This window comes from Pristis pectinata, chromosome 3 (genome assembly GCF_009764475.1).
Source record: "Pristis pectinata isolate sPriPec2 chromosome 3, sPriPec2.1.pri, whole genome shotgun sequence".
In the NCBI taxonomy this organism is placed as follows: Eukaryota; Metazoa; Chordata; class Chondrichthyes; order Rhinopristiformes; family Pristidae; genus Pristis; species Pristis pectinata.
This window is the reverse complement of record NC_067407.1, coordinates 136,606,210-136,631,357: the sequence shown is the minus strand read 5'-3', so window position 1 is coordinate 136,631,357 and position 25,148 is coordinate 136,606,210. Positions and strand designations below refer to the sequence as shown.

Sequence of the window (25,148 nt, the reverse complement as noted above, 5' to 3'; positions counted from 1 at the left end):
CCCCTCAGATTCCCCCTAAATATTTCACCTTTCACCCTAAACCCATGACCTCTAGTTCTAGTCTCACCCAACCTGAGGGGAAAAAGCCTGCATGCATTCACCCTACCTATACCCCTCATAATTTTGTATACCTCTATAAGATCTCCCCTCATTCTCCTGCACTCTAGGGAATAAAGTCCCAACCAACGTCAAAATATCTAAATGGTGAGTGACCACAGAACCGAGATGCAGAAGGTGTCTTGGAGCACGATTCCAAAGGTGTGCAGGAACAGCAAGTCACTAGGAAAACGAGAGCTGCCCCAGTGGAGGAACAAGGTGGAGTGTCCAGAGGGAACCATGAGGAGTGGAGAATCCAGTGAAGTCCTCAAGTACTGAGGGGGAGCTTCCGGTGAAGGGGAGAGTCCCATGGCCAGTGAGGGGGGTCATGTGAAGTGGAGTGTCCTGGTGAGACTAAGTAACATGTGGGCAGGAATGTCCAGTAAGGGCGGGGGGGGGGGGAGGGGGAGGGGGGAGGAATCCAGTAAGGGGGAGTGTCTAGTGAGGGAGGGATCCCAGTAAGAGGGAGTGTTCCATGGGGGGGGGGGGGGTTCCAGTGAGGGACAGGTCTTCAGGTCCCCTTCAAACCTTTCCCCTCAACCTATGCCCTCTAGTTTTGGTCTACCCTGCCCTGGGGAAAAGATTGTGACGATTCACCTTATCTATGCCCTTTTATGAACCTCTATAAGGTCACCCCTCAGCCTCCTTCACTCCAGGGAAAACAATCCCAGTCTCTCCTTATACCTTAAGCCCTCCAGTCCCGGTGACATCCTTGCCAACCTCTTCGATACCCTCTCCAGTTTAACGACATCCTTTCCGTACAATAGTGAAATGCCCGTCGGCAGGTCAGAGGTCCGTCCCTGGATTCTGTGGTGCACCCAGCAGCTGATGCATGTGTTTGCCAGTGCATTCTCTACTGTAATGCACATTCACTGCTGCCCAGAATACTGGTAGCAAACCTGTAGAACGTCAGCACAACACGGATAAATGCTTCAGGTCAATCACCTTTCACCAGAATGCTCCTTGGAGTGCCCGTGTCCCTAGGGAAAATATTTGGCCCACTACCTTCCAACCACCAGGTCACAGGAAGACTGTTCCATGGAAAACCTCCATTGTGAAACGCAGAATAAGGTAAGATAAGATACCTTTATAAGTCACATGTACATCGAAACACACAGTGAAATGCATCTTTTGCATAGAGTGTTCTGGGGGCAGCCCGCAAAGTGTTGCCACGCTTCCGGCACCAGCATAGCATGCCCACAATTTCCTAACCCGTACGTCTTTGGAATGTGGGAGGAAACCGGAGCACCCAGAGGAGACCCACGCAGACACGGGGAGAAGGTGAAGTGATTCTAAGGAGAGTCATCAACACCTGTAATGCTTGACATGAACACAGAAAATGCTGGAGATACTCGGCAGGTCAGGCAGCATCTGTGGAGCAAGAAACAGAGGTAACATTTTCATGAGAAGTGCACTGACACTAAAGAAGCCATAAAGAAGTTGGTTCCTGGCCTTGTGAAGGAGACAAAGTTCTTTGAGTACCATGTAGCTGGACAGTTACTGTCAAAGGCTCTAAATTTCACCTCTTTTCCCTTGAAGGATAGTTTCAATTATTCCAGATCCCTCTCCCCCAGAGGGCTGAGGAACAGAGTCATTGACGACATGCAGCCTTTGTACAGGAGGTGGAGCCGAGGGTTAGGGGAACAAACAGGAGGGTGGGGCTGGGGCCAGCAATGAGATTAGCCATAGTCCTACTGAGCATAAAAAAACAAACTTCTGGAGGAACTCAGCAGGTCAAAACAGCATCTGTGGAGGGAAAGGGATGGTGTACGTTTTCAGGTCACAAGATCACCATTTGGCCCTTCGAGTCTGCTCCGCCACTTCACCATGAGTTAAACTATTCTCCTGTCGAGCCCCAATTCCCGGCCTTTTTCCCATATCGCTTGATACCCTGACTAATTAGATACCTATCAATCTCCTCCTTAAACACCCCCAGTGATCGGGCCTCCACAGCTGTACGTGGTCGAGACCCCTGTATCAGGGCTGGGTGGGAAAGAAGAAAGAGGAGGTGATGAGATTTCCCCACTGGTTCCATCATCCCTAACCCTCCTCATTTGATTCCACCTATCACCTACCAGCTCCTGTCCCTCCCCTCCCCGACACTTCCGTACACTGGCCATCTCTCCTCTTTCCCGCCCCACGGCCCTGATACCGGGTCTCAGCCCAAACCTTCCCTTTGCCTCCACAGATGCTGCTCAACCCGCAGAGTTCCTCCAGCAGTTTGTTAGTTGCTCCATTCCCCAATATCTGCATTCTCCGGTGTCTCCACCATCCAATGGAATTGTGGAGCAGGCTCGTGGACCAACTGGGGCACTCCTCTCCAATTTATTACAATCTTATGTTCCTAACCCCTGTCTCTCCTGGGTCACGTTAGCATTCCGAAATCAGGAGAGCATTTCGTTTAAACCGGAGTCTTAGTAAACCCTCACGACTCAAGTAACCTCCGTGCCCCTGCACATTCAGTGTTGATCTGGTTTATTTTTAGCTGGGAGCTGTTCCTGCTCCCTTTCAGTCAGCTGTCCTGCCACTCGAAGTAGCGTCTCTGAGTCTGTTCGTCAAAGTGCACGGACGGAGAGAGGTAAGCTTACAATTTACTTTTTAATCTGCTGTGTGTGTGTGTGTGTGTGTGTGTGTGTGTGTGTGTGTGTGTGTGTGTGAGAGAGAGTATGTGTGTGCGTGTGTGAGAGAGAGAGTGTGTGTGTGTGCGTGTGTGTGTGAGAGAGAGAAAGAGTGTGTGTGTGCGTGTGTGTGTATGTACATGCGTGTGAGGGGGAGAAACACTTTATTCAATCCTTTTATCATGACTGAGAGAGTCTACTGTGTGTTGAGGGGAGTTGGGGGGAAGTTCTTTCATGTTGTGCCTTGGTCATGTTTGTGTCTTAGAAGTTTAGTCAAGTGCTCTGGGAGATAAATAAGCGTCCTAAAAGTATATTCCTTTATGACAAGCATATTGAAATCGCTCGTTGCTCTGGAGGGGATGAGGAATGATCAGTTAATACCGAATATTTTCAATTACTTTGCAACAGCAGGAATTGTGCCTCGATCTTAAAACAAATGTTCCTTGTTTTCAAACCCCTCCTGGCTCTCACCTCTCTCCATCTGTGTTATTTTCACTCGAACCTTTCAAGGTCCTAAAATATTATCTCTCCGCTGTTGTCTGGCATGTCTTCAGCTGCCTGGGCCTAAGCTCTAGAATACCTCCCTTCAACCTCTCAACGTCTCATTCTCTCTCTCACTTTCTCTCTCTCTTTCTGTGTCTCATTTCCTCTCTCGCGCTCTCTTTCTTTTTCTCATTTCCTCTCTCTCTCTTTCTCTTTTTCATTTCCTCTCTCACTCTCTCTCTCTCTCTTTTTAAACCTCACTTCTTGAACCTAGCCTCTGATAACCTGTCCTAATATCTGTGTTAGTGGTTCACAATCAATTTTTGCCCAGTAACTCATGTTTAATATAACTTGGGACGTTTTGCTACATGGCACTGTGGAAGTTGTTGTATGTCAGTGGGGAGTATATTTTTTATGCATTGAAGGAATGTGGGCTTCGCAGGCTGAGCCAGCATTTAATTGCCCATCTCTAGTTGCCCTTGAGAAGGTGGTGGTGAGCTGCCTTCTTGAACCGCTGCAGTCCTTGAGGTGTGGGTGTCCCCACAGGGCTGTCAGGGAGGGAGTTCCAGGATTTTGACCCAGCGACGGTGAAGGAACAGCGATATCTTTCCAAGTCAGGATGGTGTGTGGCTTGGAGGCAACTTCCAGGGGATGATGTTCCCCATGCTTTTGCTGCCCTTGTCCTTTTGCTGGGAGAGGTGGTGGGTTTGGAAGGTGACGTCTGAGGAGTCTCAGTGAGTTGTTGCAGTGCATCCTGTAGAGGGTACAAACTGCTGCTACTGTGCGTCGGTGGTGGATTGGAATTGGAATTGGTTTATTATTGTCACATGTACCGAGGTACAGTGAAAAACTTGCCTTGCATACCGTCCATAAAGATCAATTCATTCCACAGTACATTGAAGTAATACAAGGTAAAACAATAACAGAATGCAGAATAAAGTGTCACAGTTTCAGAGAAAGTGCAGTGCAGGCAGACAATAAGGTGCAAGGTCATAACAAGGTAGATTGTGAGGTCAAGAGTCCATCTTAACGTACTAGGGAACCATTCAGTAGTCTTATAACAATGGGATAGAAGCTGTCCTTGAGCCTGGTGGTACGTGCTTTCAGGCTTTTGTATTTTCTGCCTGGTGAGGGGTAGAATCTGGGGGGGAGTTGATGAGAATAGAAAGGGGTTGGTGTCGGATTGGTGTAAATGGGTGCTTGATGGTTGGCACAGACTCGATGGACTGAAGGGCCTGTTTCTGTGCTGTACCTCTCTATCCATGCAGTATTGAGAACCAATAGAGATGTCATTATAGCACAGGGACAATTCTATGACTCTATGAGAGTGTGGACTGAGTGAGGCAGGTTGGCTGTGAGTTGGTGTGATTCCATTGACAACTAATCATTGGGAGTGCCATGTCATGAAGCCTAAAATAACAAGCTCTGGCTTCTTCAGCCAGCTGTCAGCGGCTTGCACTTCAGGAGAGTTGCTGCTGACAGGAACCTCCTTGTTCCATGTTCATGCTCCAAGCCTACAATGGTCACGCCCCCCAACTCACTCTCCACTACATTGATGACGACTGCATTGGGGCTGCTTTCTGCACTCGTGCAGAGCTCATCAATTTCATCAACTTTGCCTCCAACTTCCACCCTGCCTTCAGATTCACTCGGTCCATCTCCGACACCTCTCTCCCCTTTCTGGATTTCTCTGTCTCCATCTCCGGAGATATCTTCTACAAACCCACTGACTCCCATACCCGAAAGAGCGACTGTTTATTTCCCTCCATAGATGCTGCCTGACCTGCTGAGTTCCTCCAGCATTTTGTGTGTGTTGCAACCTCTTTGTTTCCTTTGGTTGTAACGAGGAGCTGGGTCATTCAGAAATTCATCCCAGCATCCACCTTCCCCCCCAGAGTCTCTGCCTCACTCACCCCCACTCTCACAGAGCCACGAGTCGGTGGCCATAGAATTGTCTCTGTGGTATAATGGCATATCTATTAGTTCTTAATACCGCATGGGCAGATTATCATAGAGCCTTAGAGAGGTACAGCACAGAAACAGGACCTTCAGCCCATGGAGGCTATGCCAACCATCAAGCACCCATTTACACCAGTCCGACACCAACCCCTTTCTATTCTCATCAACTGCCCCCCAGATTCTACCCCTCATCCACACACTGGGGGCAATTTACAGCAGCCAATTAACCCACCAACCTGCACCTCCTTGGGATGAAACTGGACGTGCGATCTCCACACAGACAGCGCCCGAGGTCAGGATCGAACCCAGGCCAACGAGCTGTGAGGCAGCAGCTTCTACCAGCCGTGCTAACGTGCCACCTGAACCTCCAAGATTAATCGCTCCACCGCTGGCGGCCGTGCCTTCACCTAGCTGGGCTCTTGAGCTCTGGAACCCCCCTAAACCTCTCCATCTCTCAAGCCCTCTCTCCCAGCCTTTTGACGCAGGACAACAAAGGAGATATTTCTACCTGGGAGACCCCACTCTGATTAAATTACTCTTAAATACTTGAACAATGTACATTGATGACACAGGTTTGAGCACAGCAAGATCCCACAAACAACCAGGTGACAGGGTAGTTTGATTGAAGGATAAATACAAGCCATGGGATATTACGTAACAGCTGTAAGGGCATTGAATTCAGGAGCTGGGAAGTCATGTTACAACAGGACACGTTGTTGGTGAGACTGCCCCTGGAGTATTGTGTGCAGTTCTGGTCGCCATACTGTGGGAGGGATGTGATTAAGCCAGAGACGGTGCAGAAGCAATTCACAAGGACGTGCTGGAGGGCACAGGTCTAAGGTGAGAGGGGAAACATTTAAAGGGGACCTGTCCTGTTCTGCTCCAGTGAACTCCAACAGGACAGTGTGATCTTCTGCAGGTTTCCCAGCTTTCTGGCTGAGGCATCTGCCCCCGAGTTTGCACTGGGTTAAGCCAAGCTGAAACAGTGGTGCACCAGAGACCCGGGTTCAATCCTGACCTCCACTGCTGTCTGTGCGGAGTTCACACGTCCTCCCTGTGATCGTCTGGGTTTCCCTGCCCCCCCCTCCCCCTGGGTGCTCCAGTTTCCTCCCACATCCCAAAGACGTGTGGGTCGGTGCGCTAATTGGCCACTGTAAATTGTCCCGAGTTTGTAGGTGAGTCGTAGAATTTGGGGGAAGTTAATGGGAATGTAAGGGAGAACTGCACTCTTTCTCGTTTAAGAATGTGATATAGACCAGCTGCAGATGTGGGCAGAGAAATGGCAGATGGAGTTCAACCCGGATAAACGTGAGGTGTTGCACATTGGTAGGACTAGTGTCAAGAGGCAGTACACTCTTAAGGGCAAGGCTCTCTCTGCTCTTCAAGAGAGACCTTGGGGTGCAAGTCCATGACTCATTGAAAGTGGCTACACAGGTAGACAGGGTGGTTAAGAAACCTTATGGAATGCTTGCATTTATTAATCGGGGTATTGAGTACAGGAGTCAAGAAGTTATGCCGCATCTCTATAGAACTCTGGTTAGGCCGCATTTAGAGTATTGCGTGCAATTCTGGTCACCTCACTACAGGAAGGATGTCGAGGCTTTAGAGAGGGTGCAGAGGAGGTTTACTAGGATGCTGCCTGGATTAGAGGGCATGTACTATCAGGAGAGGCTGGACAAACTTGGGGTCTTTTCTCTGGAGCGGCGGAGGCTCAGGGTGATCTGTTGGAAGTGTATAAAATTATGAGAGGCATAGATAGGGTGGACAAGCAATATCTTTTTCCCATTATTGAGTGATCCAGTACCAGAGGGCATGCATTTAAGGTGAGAGGGGGCAGGTTCAGAACAGACGTGAGGGTTACATTTTTTACTGAGAGAGTGGTGGATGCCTGGAATGCGTTGCCTGATAGGGTGATGGAGGCAAATTCATTGGGGGCTTTTAAGAGGGGCTTGGATGGGCACATGAATGAGAGGAAAATGGAGGAATATGGGCATTCTGTAGGTAGGAGGGATTAGCTATGTCGGCACAGCATTGTGGACTGAAGGGCCTGTTCTGTGCTGTACTGTTCTATGTTCTATGTTCCAATAACATCACACTGAGACTGCGCCTGTCTCTCCCGAGACATCTAACCCCAAGGCACTGAATCCACTGCTGGGATTAGGTTGGATACCCAGCATGGACTCAATAGGTCCCCATTATTGTAATGAACCTTCCCTGATAGACCTACAACTGAAGTCATTGAGTCAGCGCAGAAAAGACGGACACAAGAGACCGCAGAGCCACAGCCTCACAGTGCCAGAATCCCCCCAGTGTGTGGCTGAGTGGTAGAATCTGGGAGGAGTCGACAGGAACGTGGGGAGAATAAAATTGTTCAGAGTAGGATTTGTGTAAATGGGAGGCTAAATGGTCGGCAGGGACCCAATGGGCAGAAGGGTGTGTATGACTCTATGATCATGACGGGCACAACCAAGGCCATTCCCATTCAATGAACGGGAGCTCTTGGGAGAAAGTCCAGGTCTCAGCCCGAAACGTCGACTGTTTATTTCCCTCCACAGATGCTGCCTGACCCTCTGAGTTCCTCTAGCACTTTGTACGTGTTGCTCCAGATTCCGGCATCTGTGGAATCTCTTGTGTCTCAGTGGAGTTATTAAAGTTAGTTTCAATGATTTTAATTCTGGTGATGTGCTTTTCAGTTTTTTACATTCTTTTTTTTAATGTTGAGCAACAAACAAGGTGCTGGGTCGACCCGAAACGTCGACTGTTCATTTCCCTCCACAGATGCTGCCTGACCTGCTGAGTTCCTCCAGCAGATTGTGTGTTGCTCCAGATTCCAGCATCTGCAGTCTCCAACTGAAATGTTAACCTTGGTTCTCTCCTTATGGGGATTGTCTGAGAATTTCTTGGTTTATCCGAAATTTCTGGCATCTGCTGTGTTTTATATTTTGAAATACTTTGTTGTTGATCATGTGTTTTTGTGTGTGTGTGTGTGTGTGTGTGTGTGTGTGTGTGTGTGTGTGTGTGCGTGCGTGTGTGTGTGTGTGTGTGTGTGTGCGCACGCGCCTGTGTGTATGTCTGTTTGTCTGTGTGTGTGTCTGTCTGCCTGTGTCTGTATGTGTGTGTGTCTGTGTCTGTGTGTGGATTTGTAAATGTCTATGTGTTCTGTGAGTATGTGCTTGTGTGTATAAGTGCATATGTATGTACAGGTGTATGCACATGTATGTGTCCACATCTCCGCATGCATGCTTGAGTGTGGGAACTATCTTTAAGTGTCCGGCTGTTTGTCAATACTTTTCCTCCAGATTTGAGCTGATAAATGTCACAGTGAAGTTAATGGGAATGGAAATTTAAAATATGTCAAGGGTTTAAGCCCTTATAACCCACGAGAAGCTCGTACCCATGGTGTGATGGTTCACAGTGCTGCAGCGTGGCTTTCTCAGTGAAGCTGGACTCCCGGGAGTGTATGTGTCAGTGACTCTAGAAAGTGCTGGTCAGCACAGCCCTATTTAGAAATGATCCAAGTAACAAATAATCACTGAACAGCTGCTGCACCCTGGGCAGCTGAACGCACAAGGCAGAGAGTTATAATTAACACAGCCTATCATCGCACAAAGTATCTGTCTTAAAGGAGAATCCCTCTGTAGCTCACCCCACACACGCACATTCTCAAACATAAAACAGTCCAGAGCTCTGGACCCACCCAGGTGCTTTGGAACACATCACAACACAGGAACAGGTTCTTCAGACCACAATTTTGTGCCAAACTAATTAAACTAGTAGAAAAAACATCAGGAACCTAAGGGCATGTACCACCAGACTTAAGGACAGTTTCTACCCCACTGTGATAAGACTATTGAACGGTTCCCTTATGCGATGAGATGGACTCTGACCTCACAATCTACCTTGTTGTGACCTTGCACCTTATTGCACTGCACTTTCTCTGTAGCTGTGACACTTTACTCTGTACTGTTATTGTTTTTACCTGTACTACATCAATGCACTCTGTACTAACTCAATGTAACTGCACTGTGCATGAATTGACCTGTACGATCGGTATACAAAACAGGTTTTTCACTTTACCTCGGTATAAGTGACAATAATAAACCAATACCAATACCAATACATGATGATGCTGGAGGAACTCAGCAGGCCAGGCAGCATCCGTGGAGAAAAGCAGGTGGTCAACGTTTCGGGTCAGGACCCTTCTTCAGGACTGAAGATAGGAAAAGGGGAAGCCCGATATATAGGAGGGAAAAGCAGAGCAGTGAGAGGTGGACAAAAGAGGGGAGGTGGGGTGGGCACAAGGTGGTGATAGGTAGATGCAGGTAAGAGATGGTGATAGGCAGGTGCGGGGGAGGAGGGGAGAGCAGATGGGTCAAAGGTAAGGACGAAAAAGGGAGGTAGAAAATAAGAGAGATAGGCTAGGAAAGGGAAGAAAAGAAGAGACAAGGTTGGGGGTGGGTGGGGGGGGGGGTTACTTAAAGTGGGAGAATTCAATGTTCATGTCGTCAGTTTGTGTTTGCATCTGCAGTCCTTTGTTTCTCTAATTAAACTCGTAATTAAATTCCGAGCTAAACTAATCCCTTGTGCCTACACATAGTCCATATCCCTCCATTCTCTGCACATTCATGAGCCTCTTAAACACCACTATTGTATCTGCCTCCACCACCACCCCTGGCAGCACATTCCAGGCACCCACCGCACTCTGTGTAAAAAACTCGCCCCACACATCTCCTTTGAACTTACCCCCTCTCACCTTCAATGCATGCCCTCTAGTATTAGACATTTTGACCCTGGGGGAAAGCTTCTGACTGTTTACCCTATCTGTGCCTCTCATAATCTTATAATCTTCTATCAGGTCTCCCCTCAGCCTCCGCCGCACCAGAGAAAACAAAGTTTGTCCGACGTCTCCTTATAGTTCATGCCCTCGAATCCAGGCAGCATCCCGGTAATTTTCATGTGGACTCACACACATGTACACGCACACATGGAGTTATAGGATCATACAGCATAGAAACAGGCCCTTCGGCCCAACTGGTCCATGCCGAATAGGATGCCCATCCAAGTTGGTCCCATTTGCCCGTGTTTTGCACTCACGCACACCTACATTCATCTACACACACATACACACACACACGCACGCACGCACGCACGCACGCACACACACCGCATGCACATATCCACATACTCACAGACTACACAAACAGGTTTTCACACACCGCATGCATGTAAGATATCTTTATTAGTCACATGTACATCGAAATGCACAGTGAAATGCATCTTTTGCATAGAGTGTTCTGGGGTCAGCCGGCAAGTGTCGCCACGCTTCCGGCGCCAACATAGCATGCCCACAACTTCCTAACCCGTACGTCTTTGGAATGTGGGAGGAAACCGGAGCACCCGGAGGAAACCCACACAGACACGGGGAGAATGTACAAACTCCTTGCAGACAGCGGCCGGAATTGAACCCGGGTCGCTGGCGCTGTAATAGCGTTACGCTAACTGCTACACTACTGTGCCTGCAAACACACACAGACGCGGACTTGGACACAGACCACAAACCACACACAATTATAAGTGCACACATATGCACACACATAGAGAGACATGAACACACGTGCAGATACATGCATGTGCAGGCAAGGAGACACAGACATGTGGGTGCATGTAGCTACGCAAACACACATATATGCTCACCACACAGAGAAACTTGCACACATGCGGATATGCACAAACATACAAACCCACGCACATATACAGAGAAGTGTGCACAAACATACCTGAAGACACTCGCACATGCACACACACACACACAGAGGGACACAAGGACACACACATACACATACACACACACGTGCAGACGTACAAATACTTCATTGACAGTTCTGTAGCATTGAGGGAGATTTTGTGGTAGGTTGTGAGGTGACGCACTCCTTCTGCCACTTACACAGGGACTCTAAGCTTGGTCTTGAAGTTATCAGTACTATCCAGAATACTCCTTCCCTGACCTGAAAGGTCATGGGATTCCCAGGAGAGTGGGGAGGTTTCATTACCTTTGAGAACATTCTTGAATCTTTTCCTCAGTCTGACCGGTAATCTCTCTCCCTGACATAGCTCAGAATAGAATGTCTCATTCGGGAATTTGGTGTCAGGTATGCAAAGAATGTGGCCTGCACTATGTAGCCAAGTGTAACCAGGGCTCAGTGCCTGGGAGAGGACACTGACACAGCGAATCAGTAGGGTTTTGTGGACACTGTGTTGGTAGTATCTTTCAAGTGCTGTGAGATGCCTGCTGTGGGTTAGAACAGGTCTCAGAAACATAGAGGAGGGCAGGAATAACGGCTGCTCAATGGACCGTAGGTTTGGTGCCAGATCTAAGGTCTTAACCTTCAAACATCCATTTCCTCAACTGACCACAGCAGGGTTAGCAAACTGAAGTGATGGTCACCTTCATCATCAATGGCTGCTTTTGCAGAGAAATGTCTCCCAAGTTGTGGGAAGTGGTTCAATATCTTTACAGATTCTACCGAATACTACAGAACACTGAAAGGCCTGGATAGAGTGGACACGGAGGGGGTGTTCCCATCAGTGGGAGAGTCTAGAATCTGAGAGCACAGCCTCAGAATAAAGAGACGTCCCTTTCGGAGGAATTTCTTCAGCCAGAGGGTGGTGAATCTGTGGAATTCGTTGCCACCGAGGGCTACAGAGGCCAAGTCATTGGGTGTACTTAAGGCAGAGATTGATAGGTTCTTGATTGGTAAGGGGGTTAAAGGTTGCAGGGATTGAGAGGGAACAGGGTTGAAAGAAAAAAATCAGCCATGATTGAATGGAGGAGCAGACTCGATGGGACGAATGGCCTAATTCTGCTTCTGTATCTTATGGTCTTATGTGCTGGGTCTCTCTGTGGGCCTTCGTTGTCAGAGGGCGTGTGGCAGAGCCGGGGACAGGTAGGTAGAGGACGTTGATCTTGTGGACGTGTGGAAGGCCCATCCTCTTGTCTGCTTCAGTGAACTAATCAACAATTTCTTCGAGCCCAGCTGAGTGTTCATGAATGCAACCGTCGTCTGCATTCTGCAGCTCAACCACAAAGGTTCGGGTGACGGTTCTGGGTCGTAGTTGCCATTTTTATCGATGCACCATAGAAAGCATCCTATCTGGATGCATCATGGCTTGGTACGGCAACTGCTCTGCCCAGGACCACAAGAAACTGCAGAGAGTTGTGGACACAGCTCAGCACATCACAAAAACCAGCCTCCCCTCTATGGACTCTGTCTACACTTCTCACTGCCTTGGTAAAGCAGCCAGCATAATCAAAGACCCACGCACCCTGGACATTCTCCCTTCTCCCCTCTCCCATCGGGCAGAAGATACAAAAGCCTGAAAGCACGTACCACCAGGCTCAAGGACAGCTTCTATCCCGTTGTTATAAGACTATTGAACCGTTCCCTAGTACGATAAGGTGGACCCTTGACCTCACAATCTACCTCGTCATGGCCTTGCACCTTATTGTCTGCCTGCGCTGCACTTTCTCTGTGACTGTAATGCTTTATTCTGCATTCTGTTATTGTTTTCCCTCATACTACCTCAATGCACTGATGTGATGAAATGATCTGTATGGCTGGCATGCAAGATGAAGTTTTTCACTGTTCCTCAGTACATGTGACAATAATAAACCAATTTACCGATTAACCAATTTCTGAAGATGAGCACTATTCCTGCAGGCAACTTGTCAGAGGTGAGATGAGGTAGACTGAGAAAAGTGTTGAGGCATTTGGTACAGGTTTATGTGAAGCTAGAGAATGGAGGAACAAGTGTAGGTTCCCTTGGACTACAAGTACATGGTTCCCTGAAAGTGGCGTCGCAGGTAGACAGGGTGGTGAAGGCAGCTTTTGGCGCGTAGGCCTTCATCAGTCGGGCCACTGAGTACAGAAGCTGGGATGTTATGTTGCAGTTGTACAAGAGGTCGGTGAGGCCGCATTTGGAATATTGTGTTAATTTTGTTCACTCTGCTATAAGAAATATGCCATTAATCTGGAAAGAGTGCAGAGGAGATTTACAAGGATGTTGCCAGGACGCGAGGGACTGAGTTATGGAGAGGTTGGGCAGGTTGTGATTTTTTTTCATTGGAGTGTAGGAGAATGAGGGATGATCTTATAGAGGTGCATAAAATCATGAGGGTCATAGATAGGGTCAATGCACACAGTCTTTTTCCCAGGCTTGGGGAATAAAGAACTAGAGGGCATAGGTTTCAGGTGAGAGGGGAGAGATTTAATTGGAACCTGAGGGGCAACTTTTTCACCCAGAGGGTGGTCAGTGTATGGAATGATCTGCCAGAGGAAGTGGTTGAGGCAAGTACATTAACAACATTTAAAAGGTTCTTGGACAGGTACATGGATAGGAAAGGTTTAGAGGGATATGGGCCAAATGCAGGCAAATGGGACTAGCTTAGACGGGAATCTTGGTCGGCGTGGACCAGTTGAGCAGAAGGGCCTGTTTCCATGCTGTATGACTCTATAACTATAACTCAGCAGGTTAGGCAGCACCCGTGGAGGCAGAGGGAGGGTCAACGTGTGAGGTTGAGGCACTGCATCCGCCCTAGAGGACTGCAGTGGTTCAAGAAGGTGGCTCACCATCTCCAGGGCAACTGAGGCTACTCCTCACAAATGAATAGAGTAAAATAAAATTAATTGCTCCGCACAAGTGTGATGCACTGACCAGTGTTGGATGTGAAGAGGGAAAGGACTCAATAGGGAGATCCCAAACTTGGTCTCTTTTTCCTGGAACGTAGGAGATTGAGGGGTGACCTGATAAAGGTGTATAAGATCATGAGGGGCATAGACAGGGTGAACGCGCACTGTCTTTTTCCTAGGGAGGGGGTGCTAAAAACAAGAGGGCAGAGGTTTAAGATCAGACGAGAGAGATTTAAAAGGGACATCAGGGGCAGCTTCTTCACACAAAGGGTGGTGCGTATTTGAGATGAGCTGCCAGAAACAGTGGTTGAGGGGGGAACATTAGCAACGTTTAAAAGCCATCTAGATAAGTACATGGATAGGAGAGGTTTAGAGGGCTGTGGGCCAAATGTGGGCAGATGGGACTAGCTCGCTGGGCAACACAGTCGGCGTGGACGAGTTGGGCCGAAGGTCCTGTTTCCATGCTGTAAGACTCTATGACTGCCCCCAATACTGATGTCCCGATGAAGAGTCGCAACCTGAAATGTTGACTGTCTATTTCCCTCTATAGATGCTGCCTGAGCTGCTGAGTTCCTCCAACATTTTGTGTGTGTTGCCCCAATGCTACTATGTCCTTTTTAGATAAGGGGACCAAAACTGTGCACAATACTCCTGGTGCAGCCTCACCAACGCCCTGTACAGTGGTAACAACCCCCGAGACTGGGAATGATAGAGGTTTTGGAGCAGCTCCCCGTGGACCAAAGAACAATGTTACTGGGAAGGAGTCTCAATAGACTGCAAGTGTTGCAGAGACAGTCCACTGAGTTCCTCCAGCACATTGTTTGTTGCTTCTGGGAGGAGCTGTAAGCCATGCCTTATGAAGGGTTTTGATCCAATGTGGGTCACTGCAGCCGGTGTAAGGGTGTTGTTCTGATGGTGTGTTCCTCCTCCTTAGACAACGTCACTCAACGATGGACAGCCATGACTCCACCGACAACGACACTCGCGTCCTTCCTGATGGAATTGGGATACAGGAGCAGGTCCAAAACCCAGCATCAGGACCCAGCACCCACCAACAGGAGAAGCAAGCAGCAGACGGCCCTGTTGCCCCACCACTGCCCGATCAAGACCCGAAGGCCCCCGGCACTCCCGATCAGGTACCGGTGGAGACCGCCGCCCCTGCACTGAAGGAGGACGCCACGCCCACGAGGGACCTCGGAGGTCTTGACATTGGGGAGGAGCTGGACAGGCAGCTGGAGGACATCATCAAAACCTACAGGGGCTCCGGGGAAAGCCCAGAGGGGAAGGAGGCAGAGGGAGAGGCGGAGAGGGGTGAGGCTGTGAACAATGGAGAGCTGGAGAAGCAAGAAGACGAGGAGAAGGAACAGCCAGGTCCTACATGCACCGGTGATGCGGACAAGGAGACGGGTAAGGAGCAGAAGCTGGAAAAGAAGAAACTGAAAGGACTGGGTGAGTAGATATGGAAATAGCACTGGACAGGCCATTCGGCCCACAATGTTGTGCCAACCTTAATGCCGATTTATACTAAATGTCTTCCTCCTGTGTATCATCCACATCCCTCCATTCCCTACATGGGTCTACCTAAAAGCCTCTTAAACCCCACCAAACTGCCTGCTTTCACCACTACCCCTGGTAACCCATTCCAGGCACCTACCACTCTCTGTGTAAACAACTTGCCCCTTTAAACTTCCCTCCTCTAACGTTAAAAGCATGTCATCTGGTGTTTGACATTTCTACCCCGGGGAACAGATTCTGTCTATGCTATCTATGCCTCTCATAATTTAAAAACCTCCATCAGGTCTCCCCTCAGCCTCCAACACTCCAGGGAGAACAAGCCAAGTTTGTCCAACCTCTCCTTATAGATCTTGCCCTCTAATCCAGGCAGCATCCTGGTGAGCCTCTTCTGCACCCTCTGCACAGTCTCCACATCCTTCCTGTAACGGGGGACCAGGACTGCACACAATACTCCAAGTGCAGTCTGACTAAAGTTTTATACGGCTGCAGCATGACTTTTTTAATTGGAAAATGTAACTCAGTCATTTATCAATGGAATAAATCAGGGTTCAAAACAAATTGACTTTTTTCCCCACTATTGAACTGATGCTTTCAGGGAGACTGCAATGTTTGCCTAAATTTGAAGTCCCCAAATACACTGGACGTATACACTGGATCTTACCATATTTATCCAAACCTGCTTCCTCTACCCTTTCAATAAAATGGGAATTTCTTCCGGATTTAGAGCCATAGAGAGAAACAGCACAGAAATAGGCAGTCCTGATGCAGGGTGTTGACCCAAAACGTCAACAATTCCTCTCCCCCCACAGATGCTGCTCGACCCACTGAGTTCCTCCAGCAGATTGTGTGTTGCTCCAGATTCCAGCATCTGCTGTCTCCTGTGTCTCCACAGAAACAGGCCCTTCAGTCCATCGAGTCTGTACCGACATTAACCAGCCACTTACACCAATCCGACACTAATCCCATTTTATTCTCCCCATATTCCTGTCAACACCACCCGGATTCTACCCCTCGCCTGCACACGTGGGGCCATTTACAGCGGCCAATTAACCTACCACCGCGCACGTCTTTGGGACGTGGGCGGAAATCGGAGCACCCGGGGGAAACCCACATGGTCACAGAGTGAACGTGCAGACTCCACACAGGCAGCACCGGCGGTCGGGATTGAACCTGGGTCGCTGTGAGACTGTGGCTGTACCAGCTATGCCACTGCTCTCATTATCTGGGAGGGATAAAGACAGACAAGGAGTTGCCACAGATAACAAAAGAAAAGTAAATATCACCAAGGCCCTCTCTTTTGTAGCTAATACACACCCAAAAAAATATATCCTTTAATATTCTAAAAGCATTAATGTTCATTAATAAATACAGTAAAATATTTAAATATGTAAACGGAAATGATATTGGCTAAAAAAAGCTTCCATTGAAACTTCAAAGTGGAGTTTATTGTCATCTGCACAAGTACATGTGTGCACAGGTGCAATGAAAAACTTACTTGCAGCAGCATCACAGGCACATAGCATCAGATAAGCAGCATTCACAAGAAAAACATAAATTAAACATAAATTATACACATTTTTTACAAGAAAACACAATTAGAACAAAAAAAAGTCCATTTTCGTGCAAGGTTGTCAAAGTGGTCATAGTGTTGCTATTACTGAGGTGGTAATTAGGGTTGTGCAGGTTGGTTCAAGAACCAAATGGTTGAAGGGAAGTAGCTGTTCCTGAACCTGGTGAAGTGGGACTTCAGTCTTCTGTACCTCCTGCCCGATGGTAGCTGTGAGAAGATGGCACGGCCCGGATGGTGGGGATCTTTGATGATAGATGTTGCCTTCTTGAGGCAGCGCCTCCTGTAGATACTCCCAATGGTGGGGAGGGATGTGCCCGTGATGTATTGGACAGAGTCCACTTCTTACATTCCTGCTCATTCAAATTACCGTACCAGACCGTGATGCAACCAGTCAGGAAATTGACTTACAAGCAGTGATGGGTTCCTAAATCACAAGCTACAGCTGTGTAAACAAAGACCACTCTCTCTTAGAACAGCGCACAGTGGGGAGCCACTTGACACAAGTGGCCCGGAAACTGATCACCAAATTTATAGAGATAATGATTGGTTGCATACATATATATAGAGCACTTGTTCAAGATGGGGTTCTGGGGCCAGCCTTGCAGCTATCGCATCAGTGGATAACTGGGACTGCGTGTACTTTGATGCAGATGGAGGCAATTCAGCCCATCAGGTCCGTGCTAGGCCCCAGCAGAGCAATCCCATCCACCCCATTCTCATTCCCAATTTCCCTGTCGCCCTGCACATGCCCATCAACCTTCCCTTTGATTCTACTGCCACTTGCCTATAGGGCTTATCAGGGGTAACTTACAGTGGCTAATTAATCTATCAGCCTGTCTTTGGGATGTGGAAGGAAACCAGAGCACCCGGGTGAAATCCACACAGTCATGAGGAGAGCGTGCAAACTCCACACGCACAGCACCTGAGGTCAGGATTGAATCCAGTCCCTGTAGCAGCAATAAAACAAATGCAGTCTAAAATAGTTATGGGGAAAGATAGAACTGATCCACACGTCCTAAACTGGGTCAAGTCTAGTTTAAATGGACAGGAATTTGCAAAGGATGATTGGGAGAAGCTGCTTGCAGGTAAAGGGATGTGCAATCATCCAAAAATAAAACACTGCAGATGCTGGAAATCTGAAATAAAAACAGAAAAGAGAAACAGAAACACTCAATGGGTCAGGCTGCATCTGTGGGGAGAGAAACTCACCTCCAAATATGGCAATTGATTCAGGACAATTGTTAATTTCAAATCTGAGATTGAGGTATTATCGTAATCCAAAGATATAAAGTCGCACAGTGACAGGATATGGTGGTTAGGTAACTGGAGTAGAAGCCAGAGTTCTGGGTCATTGATGTAGGGATGTGAGTTCAAATCCCACCATGGCTGCTGGGGTATTTGAATTCAAGTGATTAAATAGTCAGAAATTTTCAGTGTGAGCATAAAGGTTGTTGTTAGCATCCACCCGATGTCCTTCAGTGGAGGAACTCTGTTGTTCTTACCTGGTCTGGCCTACTCATGATTCCAGACACATTCTTTACTGCCTCCTCAATACAAGGAGCATCTTGATATGACAGTCCAGTGCTTTACTTGGATATTAAACTCATACAGAGTGATACAGCACGGAAACAGGCCTTTCAGCCCAACTATTCCATGCTGACCAAGTAGCCTGCCTGAGCCAGTCCCATTTGCCTGCATTTGGCCTATAATCTATTCCTACAAATGTCCCTGTCTAAATGTCTGTTAAACATCGTAATTGTACCCATCTCCACTACTTCTTCTGGCAGCTTGTTCCAAATGCCAACCACCCTCTGTGTGAAAAAGTTACCTCTCAGGTCTCTTTTAAATCTCTCCCCTCTCACCTTAAATCTATGACTCCCCTACCCTGGGGAAAAGGCGGTGACCATCCATTTTATCTATGCCCCTCGTGATTTTATAAACCTCTGTAAAGTCACCCCTCAGCATCCTACGCTCCAGGAAAAAAAACCCTGGCCTATCCAGCTCTCCTTATAACTCAAGCCCTCCAGTCCCAGTAACATCCTCATTAATCTTTCCTGCACCCTCTCCAGCTTAATGACACCCTTCCTGTAGCTGGGCCACCAGAACTGTGCACACAGTACTCCCAAGTGTGGTCTCACCAACAACTTTTACAGTTTTAACACAACGTCCCAACTCCTGTACTCAACCCGCTGACTGATGAAGGCCAGCCTGCCAAATGCCTTCTTCACCACCCTGTCTACCTGTGTCACTACTTTCAGGGAACTATGTACCTGTACCCCGAGGTCTCTCTGTTCTACAACACTCTCCATTTCTGCCCAGTTTAACTTACCAAAGTGCAACACCTTGCACTTGTCCAAATTAAATTCCATTTGCCATTCCTCGGCCTACTTCCTCAGTTGATCTAGATCCCATTGTAATCTTAGATAACCTTCAGTCTATCCCAGAAACCAGCATCCCCTCTGTGGACTCTCCCTGCTCCAATTGGGAAGATACAGAGGCTTGAGAATACATACCACCAAGCTCAACGACAGCTTCTACCCCGCCCTCATCAGACTCTTGAACGGATCTCTTGTACGACAAAGATGAATTGTGTAATGAACTGTGTAATGAATTGACCTGTATGAACGGTTTGCAAGACAAGCTTTTCACTGTACCTCAGTACGTGACAATAATAAACCAATACCAATACCAAGATTAACTCTTGATCACTCCATCTACTTCGACATGACCCTTGCACCTTATTTGTCTACCTGCACTGCACTTTCTCTGTAATGATAGGTTTTTATTCTGCATTCTTTTTACCTTTTGTACTACCTCGATGTACTTTTGTACGGAATGATCTGTCTGGATGGCACGCAAACAGAAGCTTTTCGTTGTATCTCGGTACATGTGACAATAACAAAGCAATTACCAATCGTTGTCCACTACACTACCAGTTTTGATGTCACCCATAAACTTACTTACCTTGCCTGTTGCCAGTGCCACATTCCCTGGATATGTTGTGACCATCACCTCACTGATTTTTTCTGTGTTTCGAAACACAGGGAAGGAAGTTGCTGCCTTGATGCAGAATCTGAACAAGATCAGCTCGCCTGAGGAGAGGCAAGAAACTCTACTCCTGAAGTACTCAGAACTGGTCAGTAAAACGAACTTCATCCACTGAATGCTCTTTTTTTAACACTCCTTACTGGGAGTCATCTCAAGAGGCACAAAACTGCCCTGATGTCCCCTTACGAAGGTACAGCTCTGGGCAACAAGTGAATGTGGGCTGTTCACCACTAACAAAGCAGAAGTCCATACTTTTCACAAGGAATGTTAGATCGAAAGAGTGCAGAGGAGGTGCACTAGAATGTTGCTGGGTCTTCAGGAGTTGAGTTACAGGGAAATATTGAACAGGTTAGGACTTTATTCCTTGTAGCGCAGAAAAATGAGGGGAGATTTGATAGAGGTTTACAAAATTATGAGGGGTATAGACAGAGTAAATGTGAGTAGGCTCTTTCCACCTAGATCAGGAGAGATTAGGGAAAGGTTTAGACAGACCATTAGGGGGAACTTCTTCACTCAGAGAGTGGTGGGAGTGTGGAACGAGCTGCCGTCTGACGTGGTAAATGCGGCTCAAGTTTTAAGAATAAATTGGATAGATACATGGATGGGAGAGGTCTGGAGGGTTATGGACTGGGTGCAGGTCAATGGGACTAGCGGAATAAAGTTTTGGCACAGACTAGAAGGGCCGAATGGCCTGTTTTCTGTGCTGTAGTGTTCTATGGTTCTATTGGAACTTAGCCCTTTACTTTCTATTCTAAGCCCAGGGATTCCTGAAGTCAAATAACAGTGTTTTAATTATTAACAGCTTGTTTTATATCATAGTTTCATGACAGCGGGATGTCCCAAAGCACGAGAAAGGCATTTGGGGGGATGGTGCATGACAGTGGTACTGAGGTAAAAGATCAGTCACAATCTTACTGAGTGGCAGAGCAGGAACGAGGGTTACTCCTGCTTCTATTTATTATATTCTTACGTGCTTATGGAGAATGAATCGCCTCATCCTGCTCCTTCCCCTCCCTGTCACAAAGAACTCCACATGTCAGACAGCTAATCGCCAATGCAAGTGACCCTCCTCTCTGGGTCCTAGTGCCTGCACTGTGATGTTGACAAACTTGCAGAAGAGAGGGAATTGGGCCTATGGGGCACCAGGACTAGCTCTGGAGCAGCTGGGGTCTGGACGGTTTGGATAGATTGCAGCTTAACGGACTTTGGACCAATATCCCCATGGGAACTTGCATAAGTGCTGGTGGTTTACACTCATTTGACAAGGGCGAATATCAAAACGAAATTGCAGATGCTGGAAACCCAGAAATAAAATCAGAAAATGACGAAACTCTCAGCAGTTGAGGCAGCGTCTGCGGAGAGAGAAACAGTTAACATTTATAAAACGCTAATTAGGCCGCATCTGGAGTATTGCATTCAGTTCTGGTCGCCCCATTACAGGAAGGATGTGAAGGCTTTGGAGGGAGTGCAGAAGAGGTTCACCAGGATGCTGCCTGGATTAGAGGGCGTGTGCTATGAGGAGAGGTTGGACGAACTTGGGTTGTTTTCTCTGGAGCGGTGGAAGCTGAGGGGAGACTTGATAGAAATTTATAAGATTAACATAGATAGAGCAGACAGCCAGTATCTTTTTCCCAGGGACAAAACATCAAATACTAGAGGGCATGCATTTAAGGTGAGAAGGAGAAAGTTCAAAGGCGACGTGCAGGGCAGGTTTTTTTTACAGAAAGTGGCGGGTGCCTGGAATGTGCTGCCAGGGGTGGTGGTGGAGGCAGATACGATAGAGGTGGTTAAGAGGCTCTTAGATAGGCACATGGATGTGCAGAGAATGGAGGGATATGGACTTTGTGTAGGCAGAAGGGATTAGTTTAGTTATTTAATGACTAGTTTAATTAGTTCAGCACAACATGGTGGGCTGAAGGGCCTGTTCCTGTGCTGTACTGTTCTATGTTTCAGGTCCAGGAACCTTTCTCAGAACTGGGGGAGAGAGTGAAAGAGAGAGAAGGGGAGGTAAAGAAAGAGGGGGGAGAGGGAGGGAGAGAGAGAGGGAGAGGGAGGAGAGGGAGAGGGAGGAGAGGGAGACAGAAGAAGGTAGAGGGAGAGAGAGGGAGAGATGGAGAGGGAGAGAGAAGAAAAGGGAAAAAGAAGGTAGAGGGAGAGAGAGGGAGAGATATGGAGGGGGGGAGGGAGGGAGAGAGAGAGGGAGAGGGAGGAGAGGGAGAGGGAGGAGAGGGAGACAGAAGAAGGTAGAGGGAGAGAGAGGGAGAGGTGGAGAGAGAGGGAAAGAGGCAGAGAGGGAGAGAGAACACAATTGTGGGGGAGGGATGGCTAAAAGAATGGAAATATCTCCGATAGGGCGAGACTACATTTGGCAGGGGAATGGGGACAGGAAGGGAGCGTTGAAAAGGAGAACACGGAATTGAGAAAGGGAAACAGCAAGAGAATAAGAAGTGTTCAGAAGGGGCCAGTCTAGAACTGAGCACACAAACATCCAACCTAGGTTTACAGAGAGTGTGTGGAGACATGTTGCTGAATGACAGGAGCAGGTAACCATGTGTCATGGCAATAAACAAGCCCAGATGCTTCCTGACCCGCTGAGTCCCTCCAGCATCTTGTTTGCTGCTCCAAGTTCTAGCCTATTGTGTCTTCTTAAAAATAGACAAGACTGGGTTCTAAATACTCCCAATACAGGCTGTCCAGGTAAGACAGGGAAAGGGAAGAGTAGAAGTGAGGGTATTGATTCAGAAAGATAGCGCAGGGCTGGAGAGAGAGGACACCCTGGTCAAAGACAGTGGCGCGGCCAGTTGAGCCGCTGCCTCACGGAGCCAGCGACCCGGGTTCGATCCTGACCCCCAGGCGCTGTCTGTGTGGGGTTTGCACGTTCTCCCCGTGACCGCGGGGGTTTCCTCCGGGTGCTCCAGTTTCCTCCCACATCCCAAAAACCTGTGGGTTGGTTGGTTAATTGGCCGCTGTAAGTTGTCCCAGTGTGCAAAGGAGCAGTAGACTCTGGTGGGAGGAGATGGGAATGTGGGGAGGATGAAAAATGAGATTGGGATAAATGCCTGGTTGACGGCCGGTACAGACTCAGTGGGCTGAAGGGCCTGTTTCCATGCTATCTGAGTCTAGGACTATGACAGAATCTATCCACATGTTACAGTTGTTTGGGCTACAGAAATTCACCCTTACAGAATTCAAAACTCACTCCTCAAAATTTAAGATACAGAGTAAAATTCGCTCTAATGGAATTTATGTGAAAAAAGTAAGTAAATATAAGATTTTTCATTTTTCAACTTGCATCTCTTGATACATGAGCAGATGATGTGGAAAATTGTGATACGGACTGTTTTCTAGGAACACAATGCTCCACCCCATGATGCATTGGTCACCTGTATTTGGTATTAAGGAACAACAGAGATGCTATTACACTACTGGAGCCTGTACTACCTCAATGCACTCTATACTAACCCAATGTAACTGCACTGTGTAATGAATTGACCTGTACGATCTGTATGCAAGACAAGTTTTTCACTGCACCTCGGTACAAGTGACAATAATAAACCAATACCAATACCAATGGTCACCTACCAGTGGGAAGGATATTGAGAAGCAATCTTGCATAATAAGTTGCAGATATGTGCAAAAACCATAGACTCTTGAAGATAAGGACCTCAACTATCCAAATGTGGGCTGAGACTGCAATCATTCAAGGGGCAAAGAGGGAGAGAAGTTTCTGATCTGTGTTCAGGAGAACTTTCTTGATCAGTCCTTTTCTGGTCCAAGAGGAAGGCTGCATTACTGGATATGCTTCTGGGAAATGAGCCAGGATGAGAGGATCAAGTATCAGTGGTGTGGGGGAGGGGGGAGATTCTAAGTAATATCAATCATAAGTAACATAAGGTTTAGAGTAGCTGTGGAAAATATAGACCACTCTGAGATAAACATTGGAGAAGATCTAGTTTCAAAGGAACAGTTCTGACTTGGGTAAATTGGAATCTAAGCTTGGCAAGTAAAGTAGTAACAGAGATCTTTAATATGGAGACATTTTATTACCGGTTTATCTACATTCTCAAAACAGAGAAGGGTGGGAAATTATATAGGGAACTTCCTGGATCATCCAAGGGGATAAGATAGAGCAGACGAAGGAGTATCTGACAGGTATTAGTTTAAGGCAAGTAAGAACCAGGCTGATTTCAGAGGAAAGTAAAAATAAGAGGGGGGGAGAGAGAAAGGGAAAGGGGAGGAGAGGGAGGGATAGAGAGAGGGAGGGAGGGAGAAGGAGAGAGGGAGAGGGAGAGAGAGGGAGGAAGGGAGAGGGAGGGAGAGGGAGAGAGGGAGAAGATGGAGGAAGGAGAGAGGGAGAGGGAGAGGAAGAGAGGGAGAGAGGAGGGAGAGGGAGAAGGAGAGGGGGAGAGGGAGAGGAGGAGAGAGGGAGGGAGAGGAAGAGGGAGGAGAGGGAGAGAGAGAGGGAGAGAGGGAGGAGAGGGAGAGAGAGGGAGTGAGAAAAAGGGAGAGATAGAGCGAGGGAGAGGGCGAGGAAGTTCAGAGGAAAGTAAAACTAAGAGAGGCGGGGGGAGACCGAGCATGAGACAAGATGGTGGCAAACATAAAAGGGAGTCCAAAAATATTCAACGGCTGTGCAGACCGGACACGGAACAAGGAATCAATCAGAAGCCAGGAAGGAAATCACGGAATCAATGGGCACATCTGAGGTACAACTGAAGAACTTTACATCAGCCTTTACCAGGGAAGAAAATGGAGCTGGCATCTCAGCATAGGAAGGTTCCGGATGGGATAAAAACTAATGAAGAGGAGGTACTAGAATGGCAAAAGTGTCAGGAGGACACTTCCCTCCATAACAAGTGGTTGTGATCTGGGCTGCAATGCAGGGGTTAAAAACAGAGGCACATCCAACAGTTGGGAGCTGGATATATATTGGATTATCATTGGTAAATTGGTTTATTATTGTCGCATGTACCAAGGTACAGTGAAAAACTTAGTTCTGCATGCCATCCATACAGATCATTTCACCACATCAGTGCAGTGAGGTAGTACAAGGGAAAACAATAACAGAATGCAGAATAAAGTGTTACAGTTACAGAGAAAGTGCAGTGCAGGCAGATAATAAGTTTCAAGACCATAACAAGGTAAATTGTGAGGTCAAGAGTCCATCTTCTC

General features: G+C 47.7%; 1 protein-coding gene across 1 annotated transcript in view; it reads left to right on the top strand.

Moving 5' to 3' along the window:
- Positions 1–2,253: 2,253 nt before the first annotated feature.
- The window catches only part of txlnba (taxilin beta a), a 59,259-nt gene continuing 36,364 nt past the window's right edge, over positions 2,254–25,148 (top strand). The window contains exons 1-3 of the mRNA XM_052011277.1: positions 2,254–2,674; positions 14,778–15,292; positions 19,973–20,064. Of these exons, the coding sequence (XP_051867237.1) occupies positions 14,794–15,292; positions 19,973–20,064 (591 nt within the window). The 5' untranslated portion in view covers positions 2,254–2,674; positions 14,778–14,793. The remainder of the gene's footprint in view (positions 2,675–14,777; positions 15,293–19,972; positions 20,065–25,148) is intronic.